The sequence below is a fragment of the Apteryx rowi genome, unplaced genomic scaffold, assembly GCF_003343035.1.
Source record: "Apteryx rowi isolate R43461 unplaced genomic scaffold, aptRow1 scaffold_30, whole genome shotgun sequence".
NCBI lineage: Eukaryota > Metazoa > Chordata > Aves > Apterygiformes > Apterygidae > Apteryx > Apteryx rowi.
This window is the reverse complement of record NW_020449419.1, coordinates 71,154-87,454: the sequence shown is the minus strand read 5'-3', so window position 1 is coordinate 87,454 and position 16,301 is coordinate 71,154. Positions and strand designations below refer to the sequence as shown.

Here is a 16,301-nt window from a genome sequence, read left to right as displayed (position 1 = left end):
TTGTATTTTCACTCTTCTTTCCATTTCAAGTACAGGTTTTCTATATTAATACTTATTTAAGCTACTGAAAATTTATGTCTGCATGAGACTAACAAGTGTAAGTGGCTACTCTTAACTTGTGTTTTCTTAATATCGGTAGAAACATTTTAGCCTTAACAGTTTTTTGACCCAGGGGCAACAGTGATGTGATCACAAGGTAGGCTCCTATAGGTTGTGTCTATCCCTAAGAGATATAAATGCTATCTGGCATCCATTCAAATCAGTCTCAAAAAAGTCTCAAGAAGAAAAACAGCAGGAGAGAAAATATCCCGTAATCCTATTTGCCACGCTTGTGTTAATTCGACTCCTCAGACATTTTGTTGTTCCTTTTACTGAGACTGTTTCTTCTTTTGTTTCAACAAGTTTACTCTTTGGACTTCTTTTTATTAAAAAAAAAAAAAAAAAGTACAAAATAAAAGCAGTGATGACTAATCAGTATAAGATAATAATTCTTCAGGAGTTGCTAAATTTCAGGAAATTTTCTGCCTTTTTCACTTTAATTAAAATGTCTATCTTTCCTCTGTGGTAAGAGTAAAGCTGGTTCTTGGCCCAGAATGATGTGCCAGTTAAATTGAAAGAAATTCATCTGYGAGTATGACAAAGATGAGTCAATTCCCTAAATGAAATGGGGATTTTTGCATCTCTGATCTGACCCTCATATTACTAAGGAGAACACTTCTTTTATTTGTCCCAGTCTGCATTCTTTAGAATGATTGACGAGATCCTTGATTTTATTACAATGGATTTAAGATTTTAATGAGATACTGGGCACTTCCACCTCGTATTCTTAACCTTCACATGACTTGATTTCTAAATAACTCAGTTAACTTGTTAATGAGAATCTGATCCAAGTCATTTCACCTTTGGAATAAGCCAAGTTGAACATTTCAGTTATTAAAGATGTGTTCTGAATTTGAGACTAAAATCTTCCAGTGATTAAGGAAAAACTGATACACCACCTCAGCTCCTTCTTTATTGCTGAGAACTGATGAATTCATTTATATGAATATCAGATTGGAAGATGGTGAGGGAGATTGGCAATGACCAGGGAGTTAAGCTGTAATGTTCTTTTCTTTCAAAAGCTTCTATAAGCCTGAAAACATTTTCCCTCTTTTGTGTCTGTTTTATACAGTAGCAAACAAATGAGAGCTCTAGCCTAGGAATAATTAGATTCTAACTCTTATTTAGGTTTACATGGTTGTACTAAACATGGGAATCTTAACTTCTGTTTGACTTTCATTGATACTCCTTCCATGGAAGGGACATGGTGTGTATGCAGAATAAAGAAAACTTGTAGTTCTTTGAGTTTTGTCTCAGCCTTTGCTGGTATCAGATATTCCTCTTTGTGTAACACAAAAGTGGAGAGCTGCACTTTCTTGGCTGGATATTTTCTGAAGTAAATTTGAAGTCTCCTTTTGTTTCAAAAGTGCCATTTAAATGAACRTTTTCTCTTAAAGATGACAACCAAAAGGCTAATCTACATGATGATGTTGCAGCTGAGACTCTTAATGACATTGATGACATCAATACTTAATCACAATAACTCCTGCTATAGCAGCTCCTCAACATCAGCAACATTTATTACCCTTTTTTCCTGTTTTACTTCCCTAAATTCTGAAGATCAGTTAATGTAAGAACTTCCCTTAACAACTGAACTCAAATACTTGCATTTAGTAAGAACTTGCAGCTTTCTTCTTCATCTAAATTTGAAGCAGTTACCCCTGTGTATGCTGTTTCAGACACAATTCTGTGCATATTGTTGCTACTAGACCTTCAGGTGAAAGGATCTGAGGCAAAAATACAACAGAAGTACTAAAGATTCTGCATGGACATGTTTTGTTGGACTCAGGGAATGACCTATAAATGGTTACCAGAATCCGCATAGGAGAAAGTGCATTCCTGCTTTACAGTATTAATTTTACATATGAAAAGAAAATCATGGAATATTGTGCAAGAGCTGCTGAAAATACATTCCAAGACTCAGTGGAAAATATAACAAGCATGTCTTTTAGCTTACTTACGCAAGGAGCTGATGTGCAGTGAATTTCTGGTGTGCTTCTAATCCTGCAGTAATTCCCTGTGCACACTGCCTTTAGCCTCCCCTGAGGGAGGGAATGCAGAGATGAAAGTGCACTTCAAATTCACTCCCTAGCTTCTGAGTGCTAATTTCTCTGTCTAGACAGACTCTTTCTTCTGTTTTGACAGTAAGAGCACAACTTCCCAAGTGCAGTAATACTAAATTTCTAACGTATGGATATTCAGCATTTAATTTAGGTCTCCCTGAGAGAGAAACGGTATGTAAGTTTTAAGATACATTTGAGATTTACAAACCTTGTCTTCATTGCTTCATGTTTGGGTGATGAAAGAAAAGGGGTGTCCCAGCAGAACTCTGAGGTCTCGGTTCACACCTTTGCGGCTGGCAACTCTTCCCAGCAAAAGGAGAGCTGGGATGAACAGGTTGTATCCATTTTGCATGAATTACAGAAATACTGCAGAAATCTATCACACTTAAATCAAGTTTCTGGATTTCAGTTTATGTACAAATGAGATTTCTGCTTCAGCTGAAATAGGATCTAATGTGATCAGATGAATAGAGTTGAAATTATTCAAGGGCGACATTAAAACAAAAACAATTGAGAAGCAATCAGGCTTTTCCATTATTTAATCAACTTCATTTGATCCAACCCAAAACTTAGTCTGGACTCAGTGTTGAGGACAAGAACATATTTCTTTGGGACTCTGAAAGACCTACACTCCTGTTTAGTCAAACGAAAGATTTTCTGCTARTAGACTGGGCTCTGCATTAGCATTTGTTCTTTTCATTTACAGAACTGCTGCATTTTAAGTTTCAAAAGGGTCTCCCTGGAGAGCAAATAAGCTTTAGATGTGAATCAAGTTGTATGGTTTTAATTTAATAAATTAATCTAGAAGGTTTTATTGGTGGTTTGTTCTTGACTAAAAAATGCAATTACCTTGTAGGATTTTTCTGACTGCGGAACTATAAGCCTTAGCCCTGTCTTCTAGAACTGTGATAATCTTAGCTTTTCCAAAAAGAAGTGGAAAATTTTCCTGGTCCTAAATATAACTGTATCTAATGTATTCCTTCTTTACATTAGTTTTAGGATGTTTGAGAAGAAACACGAGATGTTGTTATTTGTGGTTAATTCTTGTAGTTGAAAAAACATAGACTAAACATTGTTTTTATGTGTAAGTCTCTTAAAAAGGACGAGATGATATCAGTGTTTTCAACTTTGTATAAAAAGAGTAAGAAAATAGACTATTTATGCTTACAGTTCATTTTCTTTTTCCTGAAAGGTTTGTTCTTCAGCCCCACTTTGTTAGCTTTGTGTGGAAAAATGATGGTCAGCGCTGCTTTCAACATCGTGTATATTTATACTTCTGAACTATACCCAACAGTGCTGAGGTAACGTAGCAAAGCTTGTGGGTAAATGGAAAATGCTTTTCGCACACGGTGGTACTGATGGCTGGTGTGCTTTAATACTTATCTTTATTTTTACCAGAAATACCAATATGAGGGTTTTGTTTTGTTTTATTTTTTCCTGTAATCAAAGCAGATGATGTGCGGTTTGCCAGGGCTTGAAACTGCTTCTTATATTAGTCACGTTTTGCACTGATTCGCTCTCCAGGGCTGTTTGTGGCAGCTTTCACTAGGTCTAAATTCAGAATAAAAATATGAAAAATGGCCTTCTTGCACTACAATGCTAAGTGCAGTATTTTTTGTTTCTACTATTGATTTTGGAAGCAAAATTACTGGGTACAAACCCAAACATAATGCTGCGATGAGAGTGTATGCTAACTTAATTATAAATATAGAATATGCAGTAAGGACTGTTTACAGTGCTTCTATATACTTGAATCTCCCATATAATTACTGTTTATTGCTTCTTGAAAAATAAGTACTTTTACATATCTTTGTTATTGAGTTAAATATTCATAATACAACTCACTTAAGAGTTACCATATGGCAGTGATTCACTTGACAGCATTTAATCCATGAACAAGTGGGCTAAAACTTGACTTTATTTCATAGTTTTAATCAACTCTTTGCAAGGTTGTGCTCTTGCTCTCTTGCTGTCCCAAAGTCAACCTAAGTTAGGAAAATAAAGTACCGCACAGCCTTGTTCTCTTCACCTCCCATCTTAGCTCCACACCCTTTTCTGAAGGGTACTCAGCATATTTGTTCGGGCTTCTTTGGTTGGGATTTTTCGTTGGGGTTCATGATTTTCCATACGTTATGGAGGCATAAAAGCTAGACTGTGAACTCAGTTTTTGCAATTTCTGTTTTATGCAGTAAAACTTGGGAGAATGGAAGTGCATTGCCTGTTACTGGGTACTGTGCTTGTGATCCTTGGCAAAGGTTAGGTTTAGCATGCAAGTCCCAAACATGCTGACTGAAACTGGGTTTTGGGGTTTGTTTGTTTTCCCCAGTTAATTTTTTTTATTTGCAAAGAGCTGGGGGGTTTTTTGGTGTGTATGTGTCCTTTGAATCCTGTCCCCTCTGTTCTTCTGGAGTTGCAAATAGAGAGAATTAAGCATAGACTGAAAAGATTTTAATTTCTTGGCTTTTGCTTGTTTTGCTGTGTTCTCATGATTCACGTTACTTTTGTCTTCCTAAGTCCTGTTGCTGTTTGGTGGCAAATATGTGACAGCTCATACCTAGCAGGAATTACAGTAGTGCCTCAGTGTATTTGAAATTAGGTGTTTGTGATGAGGGACTTCTCCCGGCACAGAATTAACTAAGAGATATGTGTCAAAGATGCAGAGCACTGGTGGGAAGTAGTGCTCATTTCCTAAGCTGTTTTTACAGCTTTATTAGACAACTCTTGTTGAATAATATGGTAAGCTATTATGTTGGAGATACCATATGAAAAATCCTCACGCATGACAACTTATACATATAAAAATGTGTTTGATATCTGTCTGATATTTTAATTAATTGCAAATATTATAGTTTATGCAACAAAAACAGTGATGGCAAGTGGTTAGTGTAATACAAAGCATCAGCACCATCTGGTGGTCTTTGCAAAGCTTTGTAATGCTCTGGGCATTCCTCTGACAGTGGAGCTTCATCATGCTGTGTGATTAGAAAGGTAGCATTTCAAAGGCACTGGAGAGGAGGTGGAAAAAGCCTTCCACCTCCCCTTCCCCCCCGCCCCAGTAGGAAATTTTGCAAGAAATTGCCTTCAGTGATAGCACTCCTTGTTTAAACCTACTTATTACTTCACAGGTGAGCAATGCGCTTGGCCTATTTATCATGCCGATCGGTACATTGAGGAATGGGAAATACATCTCATGCTAGAAATGGGAAGGTGCTGGAAACTGGTGTATGTATGTGGGTTGGAATTTTTTTCTGCCATCTTGACATGTCTTTAAAATACTTGCTGGAGTATAAAAAGTTCAAAAATAGAAAACATCACTATTTTTGAATTTTAAACAAAAAGGAAGTTTATTTTGTAGTGTTTGGGAACAAAACATAATCATAGGTCTGGTCATATAGATGGAAAAGAAACTCTGTGGTTTCCCCCCACAATGAGAAAAAGGTTGCGAAATACAGATGGCATCCTTACCTGTGATTGGTAGAATCAGACTGAGGCCACTGGACTAAGATAGCACCTGAAAACACATTTTCACAGCGGTGTGAAAATTCTGTATTTTCACTTATTTGTCAATGGTGATAGATATGTTTGTACTGTTAAAAAATACTTGCCGTTTTGATCTATGGCTTTCTCTGGAAGAAACTCTCCAGAATTTTTTATATTGCAGGGCTTAGTGAGCATAGCACCGCTTTAGAGCTCCCAGCGGTAGCAGCAAGCTGGCTTTTGGGTCCTTGCCGTGCTGAACCCCTCCAGCTGGGCCCTGCTCCACAAGCAGCGYGGCCAGGGGGGCGCGGGGTGCTGGGCTGTACTTAGCCGGGCAGCTGCAGCAAGGCTAACTGGCTTAAGCAAAGCACGGTGCTGGTGTGATTACCCTGGATCTAGAGCTATTTTGGTTTGCATTCGTGCAGCCCTGTGCTCTGAATAGTACCAACATGTTTGTGGAGTGCGGTTCAGTAGGTCTTCCAGCATGAGCATGGTAAAATGAGGTATTAAGGTAGGAGAGGCTGTAGTGAGCTATTATGCAGTGGAGCGCTTTATAAATGCTTCCTAATCATTCTGGAGTGTTAATGCATTTTCTCCTGCTTGGTTACCATGACATTGTTCTGAATAACCCTAAATCTGCTGGATTCTGTATTAGTTAGATTTTAAATATTTCTTTTAAAGACTGCTTTCATTTTTGCAAGGAACTGAAACAAAATCTATTGCATGTATGATCTCCTTTTGCCCCACTCCTCATTAGGATAATGAGTCTTACGGGGTTTGGGTTGATGCTGCTTCAGTTGGGGACATGTGGATGGCTATTTGCCTTTTCCAAGAGAGAAAATAGATTGCTTTGTCTTTTCGCTTTTACACCAAAATCACTGGGTTCTTACTGGGTCCTTCCATCATCTGTTTCCTTTAACCTGTGCAAAAGGCTGTTAGGAAGGGATGCGGAAATGGGTGGTTTTGGTATACCGGTGAGCCAGGTCACTTCTGTGCTTGTCTTGTTTAATTCTGTTGCTGTCTTTCAGTGTTCAGATGAGAGGAAGGAAATGGGGGTGAGCAGGAGGAAGCTCTCAGTGTGACTGAGAGTGATGATCAATTAGAGGAAGCAACTGAGAGATTTTTGGGAAGGGAACAGACATTGTGAGGTTCTTACTGTTAGTCTCTTGCTCACACAACTGGTGCTAGTGTTAGTCTTGGAAGTGGCTGCTAAATACCATTTGTTAGGAGTGACACAGAGATGGGAAAGCTTCTTTCATTTGATCAGGAAGTGAAAGACTTGGATTTTATATATATATATATATATATATATTTTGGTGCCTTTGAAGAGGATCCTGCTGTTCTAACCCATGCTTTGATTATCATTTAGTCTAGATGTGAGATTGTTTTAAATTTGTCTGAAAACTGAAGGGAGCACAGAATTCAGCAGCCCACTTAGTGACACATCTGTCCAGATGTTTCAGGCTTCACACTGGCAAATGGCCGTTTTCTGTTTGTAAGCAAGCACTGATTTTTCATCTGTGTAACTTGAAGCAGGAGAAGAGAGGTTGCTGCTGAGGACCTGAGCCACAGACACCGAGTGGGTGGTTCTCTCCAAAGATCCCGCCAACTTTCAAAATCATTCCTCGTCCACCGCAGGAATGCCCACTTGTATTGCCCCATATGGCAGGCTGACAAACCTATCTATTCAAACTTTTGAGGAGGACTGAACAACAGAAGGTTTGAAAGGGTGCAATATGCTTTTTAGTAGCTTCTTGTAGTAGATCTTGGAGTAACTGCTGGAGGTCTTTAATAACTTTTTTTAAAATCCTGTTGATAACTAAAAGAAAGATAAAGTATAGGTTGTTAATTTTGACAGTGCCACTGCATATTCATGAATGTTATAATTATCTACATACTTTAAAACTGCAAATCTTTCATCCTTTGTTTGAAACAGAAATGCTGGCTTGGGTGTCTGTTCCATGTCTTGCAGATTTGGAGGCATTTTGGCTCCATTTGTGCCATCTATGGTAAGATTGTTTTATTAATAATTTTACTCTTTACTTCACAACTCAATTTTTTTAAAATTCTCAAAAGTATTCTGCTGATTTCTGGTACATTTACAACCCTTGAAAAATGTCCGTCTTAATGAAAAATTAAATGAAGTTTGTTCAGTCAGTTCCAAGAATTAATGAACAAGATGTTTAAAAATAGCTATTTTATTCTTTTCAGAAATAATCTAACATTCTGTATTGTGTTAATCTGTTAGTGAAATGATTGTTGTAGAGTGCATTTTGTGTTGCTAAGGTTCGCTCTGTATCTGAGTACTTCTGGGCATGCACACTAAAAATTTTCATAAGAAGCTGTTCCTGGGAAATGACATTGTGTTTCTTTATGTGTAATTCTATAAATACATGGATAATTGCATGGATATAGTTTTGACTGTAGTTCATATGGATCATATATTTTACAGAGCAGGAAATAATGTTGGGTTTTTACTATGGATTTTTAATTTCAGAAATCTCTCGGTCCTTTTGTACCATTCGTGGTGTTTGGAATCAGTGGACTGTCAGCTGGATTCTTGACTCTCCTTCTACCAGAAACACTAAATAAGCCAATTGCAGAGAGCATTGAAGATCTTCAGACTCCCAAATACCAAGTGTTGAAAAACAAAAAGGCAGAGTATATATTTTTTTAACTTTAGCTTTGAGTTATTTTCCCTTTATCTTATGCAAGCTATGATATTAGCATATATAATATATTATAAGCATATTGCTTAGTTTGTGCATGAATAAACCTGAGCATGAACTTACTTAGTGCAAGAGAAAGACTGCCCAAGTGGAGAATTAAATTTATTCCTTTTTAAGTTGTTTGGCTCCTTAAAGACAAAAAGGCTATGATTTTTTTCATCTGTGTGTATGAAATTGTGTAAGCCAACACCATTTTGTTTGCTGAAGGAGAAACAAATTTTAAAAAGTCAATCTAGAATAGTCGGGGACAGTAGATTCAATAACATGCCTTATACTTTTATGGTAAGACAGCTTAGAAAATGTTTCATGTGTTAGATTGTGCCTTTTTCTTTGTCATGTTTCATAGTGAAATAGAGTCTAAAGATGATACATATTTGAGGAAGTGTTTTATTCCTTATTAATCCTTTGAGGTGCTTTTTTTTTTTTTGGTGCAGATACACACTAAGTAAAACTTCTGAAATGGGAAAAGGTTTGTTTTGTTTAAACAGGCAGTAACTGTAGGCTTCAAAGGGTATAGCTGGGATGGTTTAAAATCGTATATTATGTCTTTAATTTTTAGTTTCAAACTGTCGTTACACTGTGACTTAGCAGTACAAAGACTGGAAGCCAATTTCCATTGTTTGTGTACGTTATAGTAAGAGGAAATCAAAATCTTAACTTGTGCAGTATCACAGACTTCAGTGTAAGAAAATTGAAACTTACTTAGCTCATGATAGAAAATGTGAAGTATGTCTAGGAATTTTGGAAATGGCTTCACGAAGTTTTAGTTTAAAAAAAAAAAGAATAAAAAGGATTTCCTGTGATAGCAAAAATGTTAACTTGGAAGTAAGTAGGCTTAATATAGGTATAAAAGAATGCATGTCTGGCTTTACAGGCTAGCTTGTTAATTATCTAATAATTACTGTACATTTCTTCATCAGCTTAATCATATTACAAGCCCTTTATGCTTACAGTAGTCTAAAACTTAGTAATCCTGCAATTAGTTGGAATGGGGTTGGGAATCATTTCTGTGCTTTTTTTAGAATTCATTTTGCTAAAATTATTAAATCAATGATGTTCCAGATTTTGTTAGCCTATACAATTGCACAGGAAAAATAAGACAGATAAACTGTTTTTTAATAATTGTTTCTCATCTGTTTGACAGGGAAACCAGTTGGAAGAAAATACTTAAGTTTCCAAAGACCTCTCTGGAGAAAAATAAAGCCTCTGTTGAGAAGGTGCTGTAACAGTTGAAGAGCAGAGTCCTGATGTGTCCTGATATCAGAGTGGGAATGTCCGAGGAGTTCATGAATAATGCTATTTGCAGTGTGCTAAACTGTTCTATTTGGAGGCAAATTTGGAAAATGGAAAAAAATTGATCAAAACTTTTGGAAAAAAGAGGTGACAAATCTGTGCATTAACTTATGACTTAAAACCACACTTTGGATGTTTGGACTTTTCTATGACTTCTTAAAATGAAGAAGTATTCAATTAATTTATTTTACAAAATATGATTGTTAGCTTCAGATTGAGCTATAATGATGCAGTTGTGGTGGTATGTATAGTTTTAACTTTAGGTGGCCTTATATATTCAGGCAAGCTGTAATTGTGAAAAGTAACAGCACCCTGTACATGCTAATCTTTTCAAGAGGTTCTTTTGGCTTTAAATTATGGTATACCTCACAGTATGAAGAGACCAAAGAGTTTTACAGGTTATTGACCTTAGTATGTCTAGTATAAGAAACCTAGTCAAACTGAGCAAGAGATCTGAAAGGAGAATAAATACATTTCATTGTGGGAGGAAGTAATTTTTTGATCCAGTTATATGTGAAAAGATATGTAAAGTTAAAAACAATACTACATTGGAAAAATGTCAGGTTTTTGAGAGTGGGGGAAAAAAATGTATTTAAAGGAGGGGATGAATACTTACAGTCAAAGGTTGCTGAGTTCTGGCTGTACCTCTGAAACGAGAAATTATCAAACGTTAATCATATCTATATCTATCTATATATAAAATCAAATAATTTTTCCATAATAACTGGAAACTTCAGCTGTAAGGAAAAAAGAAAAGTATGGTTAACAATTGATGTATTTATGTTGAAATAGATGCATCATGAATGTTACAGTTTTTAATGGCTGGTACAAATTTTTATATTAAAAAAAAATAATTATTAAATGTCTGTTATGAATGCTTCTTTCACCAGGATGTTTTCTCAGGCTTTTTGAAGAATATTTGCATCATTTTAATTTTGGCCCATTATTTAATGCATCTGATGAGAAAAGGCTGATGAAGGGCCCCTGCATTTTGAGCGAGTTTCACAGATAATAGTTCTGCAAATTAACAGGTACCAATGTTAGTGCGTGCACATATACATACACGCACCCATACATGTATATATGTATGTACAGATTGCTGTGCCTAGATGGCTCGTTGAAATTTGTGCTGTGGATGGGTGTATCCGTCTGTGTGTGCTTTACAATTAGTCTCCAAGGGATGAAAATTAATTAGCAATCAGAACAGCACTTAGATGATGTTGACATAGTGGTGGGCTGTGTATGCATTTATTTAACCTCTGGGGCTGAAGTTTGACCACCAACGTACAGAATAAGCTGTAAGCTTTTATCTTCTGATTATTGTTTATTCGTCATTTTTTGTCATACTTTATTTTTGTAAGCAGTAGAACAGAGCTGGTAAGTTTTTCTGAATAATATTAATGCCTTCCATTCTATTAACATTTATAACCATAGTGACTAATTATACCTCTTCAAAGGATAATTGCATCAGCTGCAAATAGTAAAGAACAATTTTTGTTACTGTTGACTTCATTTTTTTTTATTATGAGAAGTGAAATTTAATGCGAAATAGCATGTTATAAAGTTGTGTTCATAAAGCAGAGACAAAACTCTGAACAGGAGGTTCCTGAAGGTACTGTTATGTTGTGGAAGTCTGTTTCCCCCTCCTGCCAGATGTTAAATGCATTGGCCTACGTCAGTGCTTTTTTTTTTTTCTTCCTTTTATTCCACATCATACGAAAAACAGGAAACAAATATCATTTGTATTTTGAACATGCTTATTTCTGTTTTATTTGATGTGGAATTAATGAACTCTTTGCCTGGGCTGATTATTATTATTTTATATTTTATTTTATTTTTTTGTAAATTCGATGGATTGATGGCCAAAGAGCTGTGAATCCTGAAAAGAAGTTAATGATCTTTTTAACAGCTCTGTCAGGATACATGGTACCTGCAGCTCTTTTTTATGACTGTAGACCAGATTTGGCAGATGGTTCTGGTATTTTGTCTCCAACTTACAAAAGAGAATATGGAGGGAAACTGTCATTCTTGCATCTTATCTTTTCAACTCAATTTAATGCCTTGTTTGCATTTTTAAATTCACTTTTTATCTTTCCTGCATTTTGCTATTGCTGGATAAAAATACACTTTTTGGGGGCAAGAAAAAATTGTTTTTCCAGTTACAAGTTTAGAAGCAGAGAAATTATCTGCAGCTTTATTAGAAATATTTTCAGTTGGACTAATGTGATTAGTGCTTTATATCTTACAGGGTCCTAAAGTTAAGAAACCAATTGTGTCATTTATTATTATATTTTGAGGCAAATTAGGAAAAGCAGCATTTTTGATTGAATAACTTCTTTTTTTTGGAATAGATACTTTATAACTTTTGGCCTTGTAGAATTAGATATTCTTCATTTAGAGCAACTTTTCTCCCATTATTTTTAATGAAGCAAAGCAGTTTTGGAAGGAATGCCCTAATAAATTCTTTATTCAGTGTTGCTTTCCATTTCTTTGTAAAAAGAATAAAGGGAGCTGAGTTTAAGTGGTTTAATTATGCACATTAGGTCACAGTCCCTCTCTAAGTATCTCTGTTAGCTCTTCCCCTGTTCTTTATTTGTGTGTAGAAATTTTAGTGTAATATTGCATCTGCATGGTTCATCTGTTTCTGTGTTAGAACAATTTCTTCCGTGCTTTAGCATTTAGTTGTGAAATTGCCTTTTTCTTTTTGCTACCTGATTTTACACTAATTTGAAATCTGCTATTTCAGAATTTGGGAAAACTTAGTGTTGTCCCCCCCCCCCCAGTTTTTTATCATGTCTCAGTTGTGGGTCTCAAGCTTTTCTTTTCTTTTCAAAACAAACAAAAGAGTTGGCCTGTGCGCTCTCCTTAAACTCATCCATGATATAGGCTGTCCAGAAAGGAAGTCTGAAAGGATTTTAATTTTTTTCCACTTCTTTCCATGTTTCACCTTTTAATCTTACTGTATTTTTCCCTGACAAGTGCCATTGTTTTCTGTCTTATGGGCTAAGATTGCTGAGCAGAGGCAGAGCTAGAACATTCATTTATGCCACTTATATTTTAATGCTGTTTCCCTGTCATTATGCAGTCTTTATCCTTGAATTCTTGGTCAGGTTTGGTTAAGCACCAATTTACCCCTTTTCAGGGGAAGAGTATCTGTTCTGAAGATCTCTGTTCCAAGGATTCCCTGTGGCTCCTCTGGTTGCGCGTGTTTTTTTGTATTTCTTCCGCCTTCTTGTAATTCTGTAGCTCTTCTAAGGATGGAGTCAACACACAATGCCAATGGGGGGGGGTTTTGCTGAGTCCACATATCCCTGACTTGCAAATATCCTCTGCTTTATTTATCATCAGCCAGCCATGTTTTTCCCCCCCAAATTTTAAATTGGGTCAGGTATAAAGGCAGCATGTGAWTTCCTTTTGCAGGAAGTAAACTTTGTACAGGATTCATGTCAAAGTGATCTTTTTCATTATGCCATTTTATGTTTCATGAAAGTGGTTTCTTCCTTTGTCAGAGCACTGTATGTTATTGCTTGAAATGAAGGCTATAGATTCATTTTTAGAATTTATCCTTTTTAATCTGAGTGCAGTGAAGTACAAATAATCCTTTGCTTTGTTAACTAATATTCTTGCAGCTAAGCAGCAGAGAAAGAAGGAGGTGAACTTTTCACACTACCATCTGTAACCAGCTGGTTCTGCTATTCAGTTTTTAGCTTGCTTGAGGCAAATAACTGCATCATGTATTAGAGCGTGCAAGAGACCTAATTTTTTCCATGCAGTGAATTATCAGCAGTTCATTATAAAGGTCATCTTTCTTTGCATCACTTGGGACAGGAGATGCCAGATTTCCCAGAGATGATTTTTGATGGATGCAATCCTTCCATTAGGGTTAAATTTGTGAAAATAATCAACAGATGTACAGCTCTGGGCAAACTATCTGTAAATTTTGGACTATCTTTCTTGGGGTAGCAGAATTTCTTTCTGCCAGGATTTCCAAATCTGCAAAGCAGTGTGTGGGTTTTGGTGTTTAGTGGGTATACTTCTGTGCATGCCCACCTGGAGAGGACAGAGCATTAGAGCTGGAGATGTTTGTGAGGAGAAAAGGAACGTGGCTGAACAGCAGATGATGAGGACTGGGAGCCAACTTCTGTTTCCCAGTCCTACACATTTGTGGCATGATCTAGAATTACATCAGGCCCATTTTAACTTGATATAAAATGCTTACAATTCTTATTACACCAGATGTACTCCTGTTCCTCTGGGAAGTCTCCTGACTTAGGAAACAAGCCAGTATGAGGGTGAGTGAGTTGGGAAACGAACATGTCACAACAGTTTTGATAGCTTATGAAGGTGTAGTACAAGTCTGCCTGAACTGGCTTGATGGCATGGATTCCTACAGCAGCCCAAAGAGGTGCCAAGCTTACAGGCTGATGGCTTTCTCAGCTTTTCTTCTAAGAAAAGGGGCAAGAAGCACTGTTTTGAAGTGACATCTTTTCATGTAATAGCCAACTCGCATTAACAACAAGTAAGTCTAAATAGGCTTGCTGACTAGTAACTTTTTTTTGACGACTTTGATCATTTGGGTTGAAATTTTCTGTACTGGGTTTTGGCTGCCAAATGAAAGTATTGTCAATGTCCAGTTGCCTATATTCAAATGTCCTTTTCATGGAAGACTCCAGGTAAAGCTTGTGACCTTTCAACTCTTCCTGAGAAATTCTGCATCTGCAACACCGTCTCTTGTGTGTCACAGCCTCACTCCCGTTGTCAATATTCAGTGACAGTTGGTGACTGTCGGAGGATTAACTTTCTCTAAGGCCCTGGGCAGGTATTGCAGGATAGAGTAAAAAAGGAAAGGTTGTGCATGGCAGGTTGGTAAATCTAGTATCTAATCTCTCCTGATTATTATCAGCATTTTTTTTATTCCTTAGGGCTACCCTGAATTGTTAATATGTCTGCTGGCCCACTTAGCAGCTCCTGAGCTTTCTCCTTTCTTCCCCCCAGCCAGTATGCTTTTGGGAAGTGATTAAAAGGAGGGGGGGGGTATCTGTAGCCCATCCTCAGGGGCCCTGATGGGGACCATCAGCAGTGAAGCAGGACGCGTGTAGAAGATAGCGGCTAGTGCAGGGGCAGGATCGGAGATGGATATACTCCTACGGATGAGCAGGATGTGCCCTGTGGCTGGAGCACAACTTGCTTTTCTTGAGAGCAGCAGGCACAGGGCCCCAACCGCCCAGTGCAGGAGAGTGGCGGCAGCACCCGACGTGTGGTGTCCTTGGCCGGGCTTTCTCCTTCAGCTCTGGAGGTATCACTTCCATCTCAAACTGCTACTCAATCCTTCTGATAAGCTATGTTCGTAAAAATGTCAAAGCCTTTTTTAAAGTCTCCTGATCTCTTGATTTCAACGCTATCATATGGCAGTCAGTTCAACAAACTAACATTGCATTAGATTTGTTGCCTTTTATCATTTTAGATCTGCTGCCTCTCAGCTCCACTGTAGATATCCTTGACGAGGAATAGTAACAATGAACAGAAGTGCTCAACCTAACAACACACGTGGCAGTTTAACGTGTTGTATGGTATTGTCTGGTTTGTCTCTTTTCAAAACGTTCCAATTATTTCTAGAAATGAAAGCTTTTCCAGGGCCTCAGATTTTTATATCTGTCTGTCTRTCCATGTGTCTTTATATGGGTAAGCAAATGGTTCAAGCTGCTTGCGTAAGGACACCCTGTAAGTACATGGCTGGCTTTATTTGTGTTAAGCTCTGCCAATAAAGCAGCAGCTGCAGCCCCTGTACCATGTTGACTTGCAGGGACTCATCCCCAGCTATCTTCGAGGGGGCAACCAGCACCTGACCTTCCCTTTAAACAGAGAGGGGGGTTCCCCTATGGTGGATTCCAGAGCTGCTTTGATGAGATTTGATTATTTTTAATGCTCTGAGATTTTTCCTGGCTGATTCCCCTCTAGGGTGGAGTGGCTGGAACAGTTGGGTCTAGAGCTGGACACAAGTTCCAGCATCCCAGCGATGGCCGTGCTCCCCATCGTGTGGGCTGCACTGATCCGGGTGGACTGTCCCCACCAAGCAGCTTTTATCATTGCTATTTTGTTCTGTTCTACCTAATTCCTGTTCTTTCCTGGTGATTGCACTTGCATACTGCATTTTTCTTGATTCTTAACTCTAGAGAAAGTAACTTCAGCTGCAGTTTGTGGAATTTGTCCCAGCCGTCTGAGTCCTTTGCATGCAGGAATGGAAATATCCCTCCTGGAGTGATGTGTGCACATCCCTGGTGCTGAGCAGCTTCAAAGGTACTGAGGGCATTTGTGTGCATAGGGCCATCTCCAAAACGTCTTGCAACTGGCAATCTCTCTTTCCACAGAATAGTCAGATACCTACCCGCAAAGGGGATCGTTTCTCCCTGCTCCTCACACAGAATTACCTTTTAAAATTTGCCCTCATTTGGTAGATCATACCAAAGAAACATATAAAAATCATTTTTAGAATTGTAATTGGAAAGAAAGGAAAAAAATGACTTATGCAAAAATAGTCATCTTTGTTAGAGAATGTGTTGCTGAAGAGTAAAATTGGTGGCAGGAGGGTGCTTGCAGTCATGATCTTAAAAAATTGCTGTGGATCTGAATTGGCTATTTA

At 37.6% G+C, this 16,301-nt stretch overlaps 1 protein-coding gene across 4 annotated transcripts in view; it reads left to right on the top strand.

The window, feature by feature from the left end:
• LOC112968077 (solute carrier family 22 member 15-like) overlaps nt 1–15,974 on the top strand; it is a 30,445-nt gene extending 14,471 nt beyond the window's left edge. Inside the window, exons 8-12 of one of the 4 annotated variants that reach the window (XM_026069929.1) lie at nt 3,355–3,463; nt 7,576–7,648; nt 8,137–8,295; nt 9,513–10,692; nt 15,835–15,974. In XM_026069929.1, the coding sequence (XP_025925714.1) occupies nt 3,355–3,463; nt 7,576–7,648; nt 8,137–8,295; nt 9,513–9,539 (368 nt within the window). In that variant the 3' untranslated portion in view covers nt 9,540–10,692; nt 15,835–15,974. Of the gene's footprint in view, nt 1–3,354; nt 3,464–7,172; nt 7,359–7,575; nt 7,649–8,136; nt 8,301–9,512; nt 10,693–15,834 lie in introns of those variants that run through there. The other 3 variants (XM_026069928.1, XM_026069931.1, XM_026069930.1) reach the window with 3 other exon arrangements.
• Nucleotides 15,975–16,301: the final 327 nt, after the last annotated feature.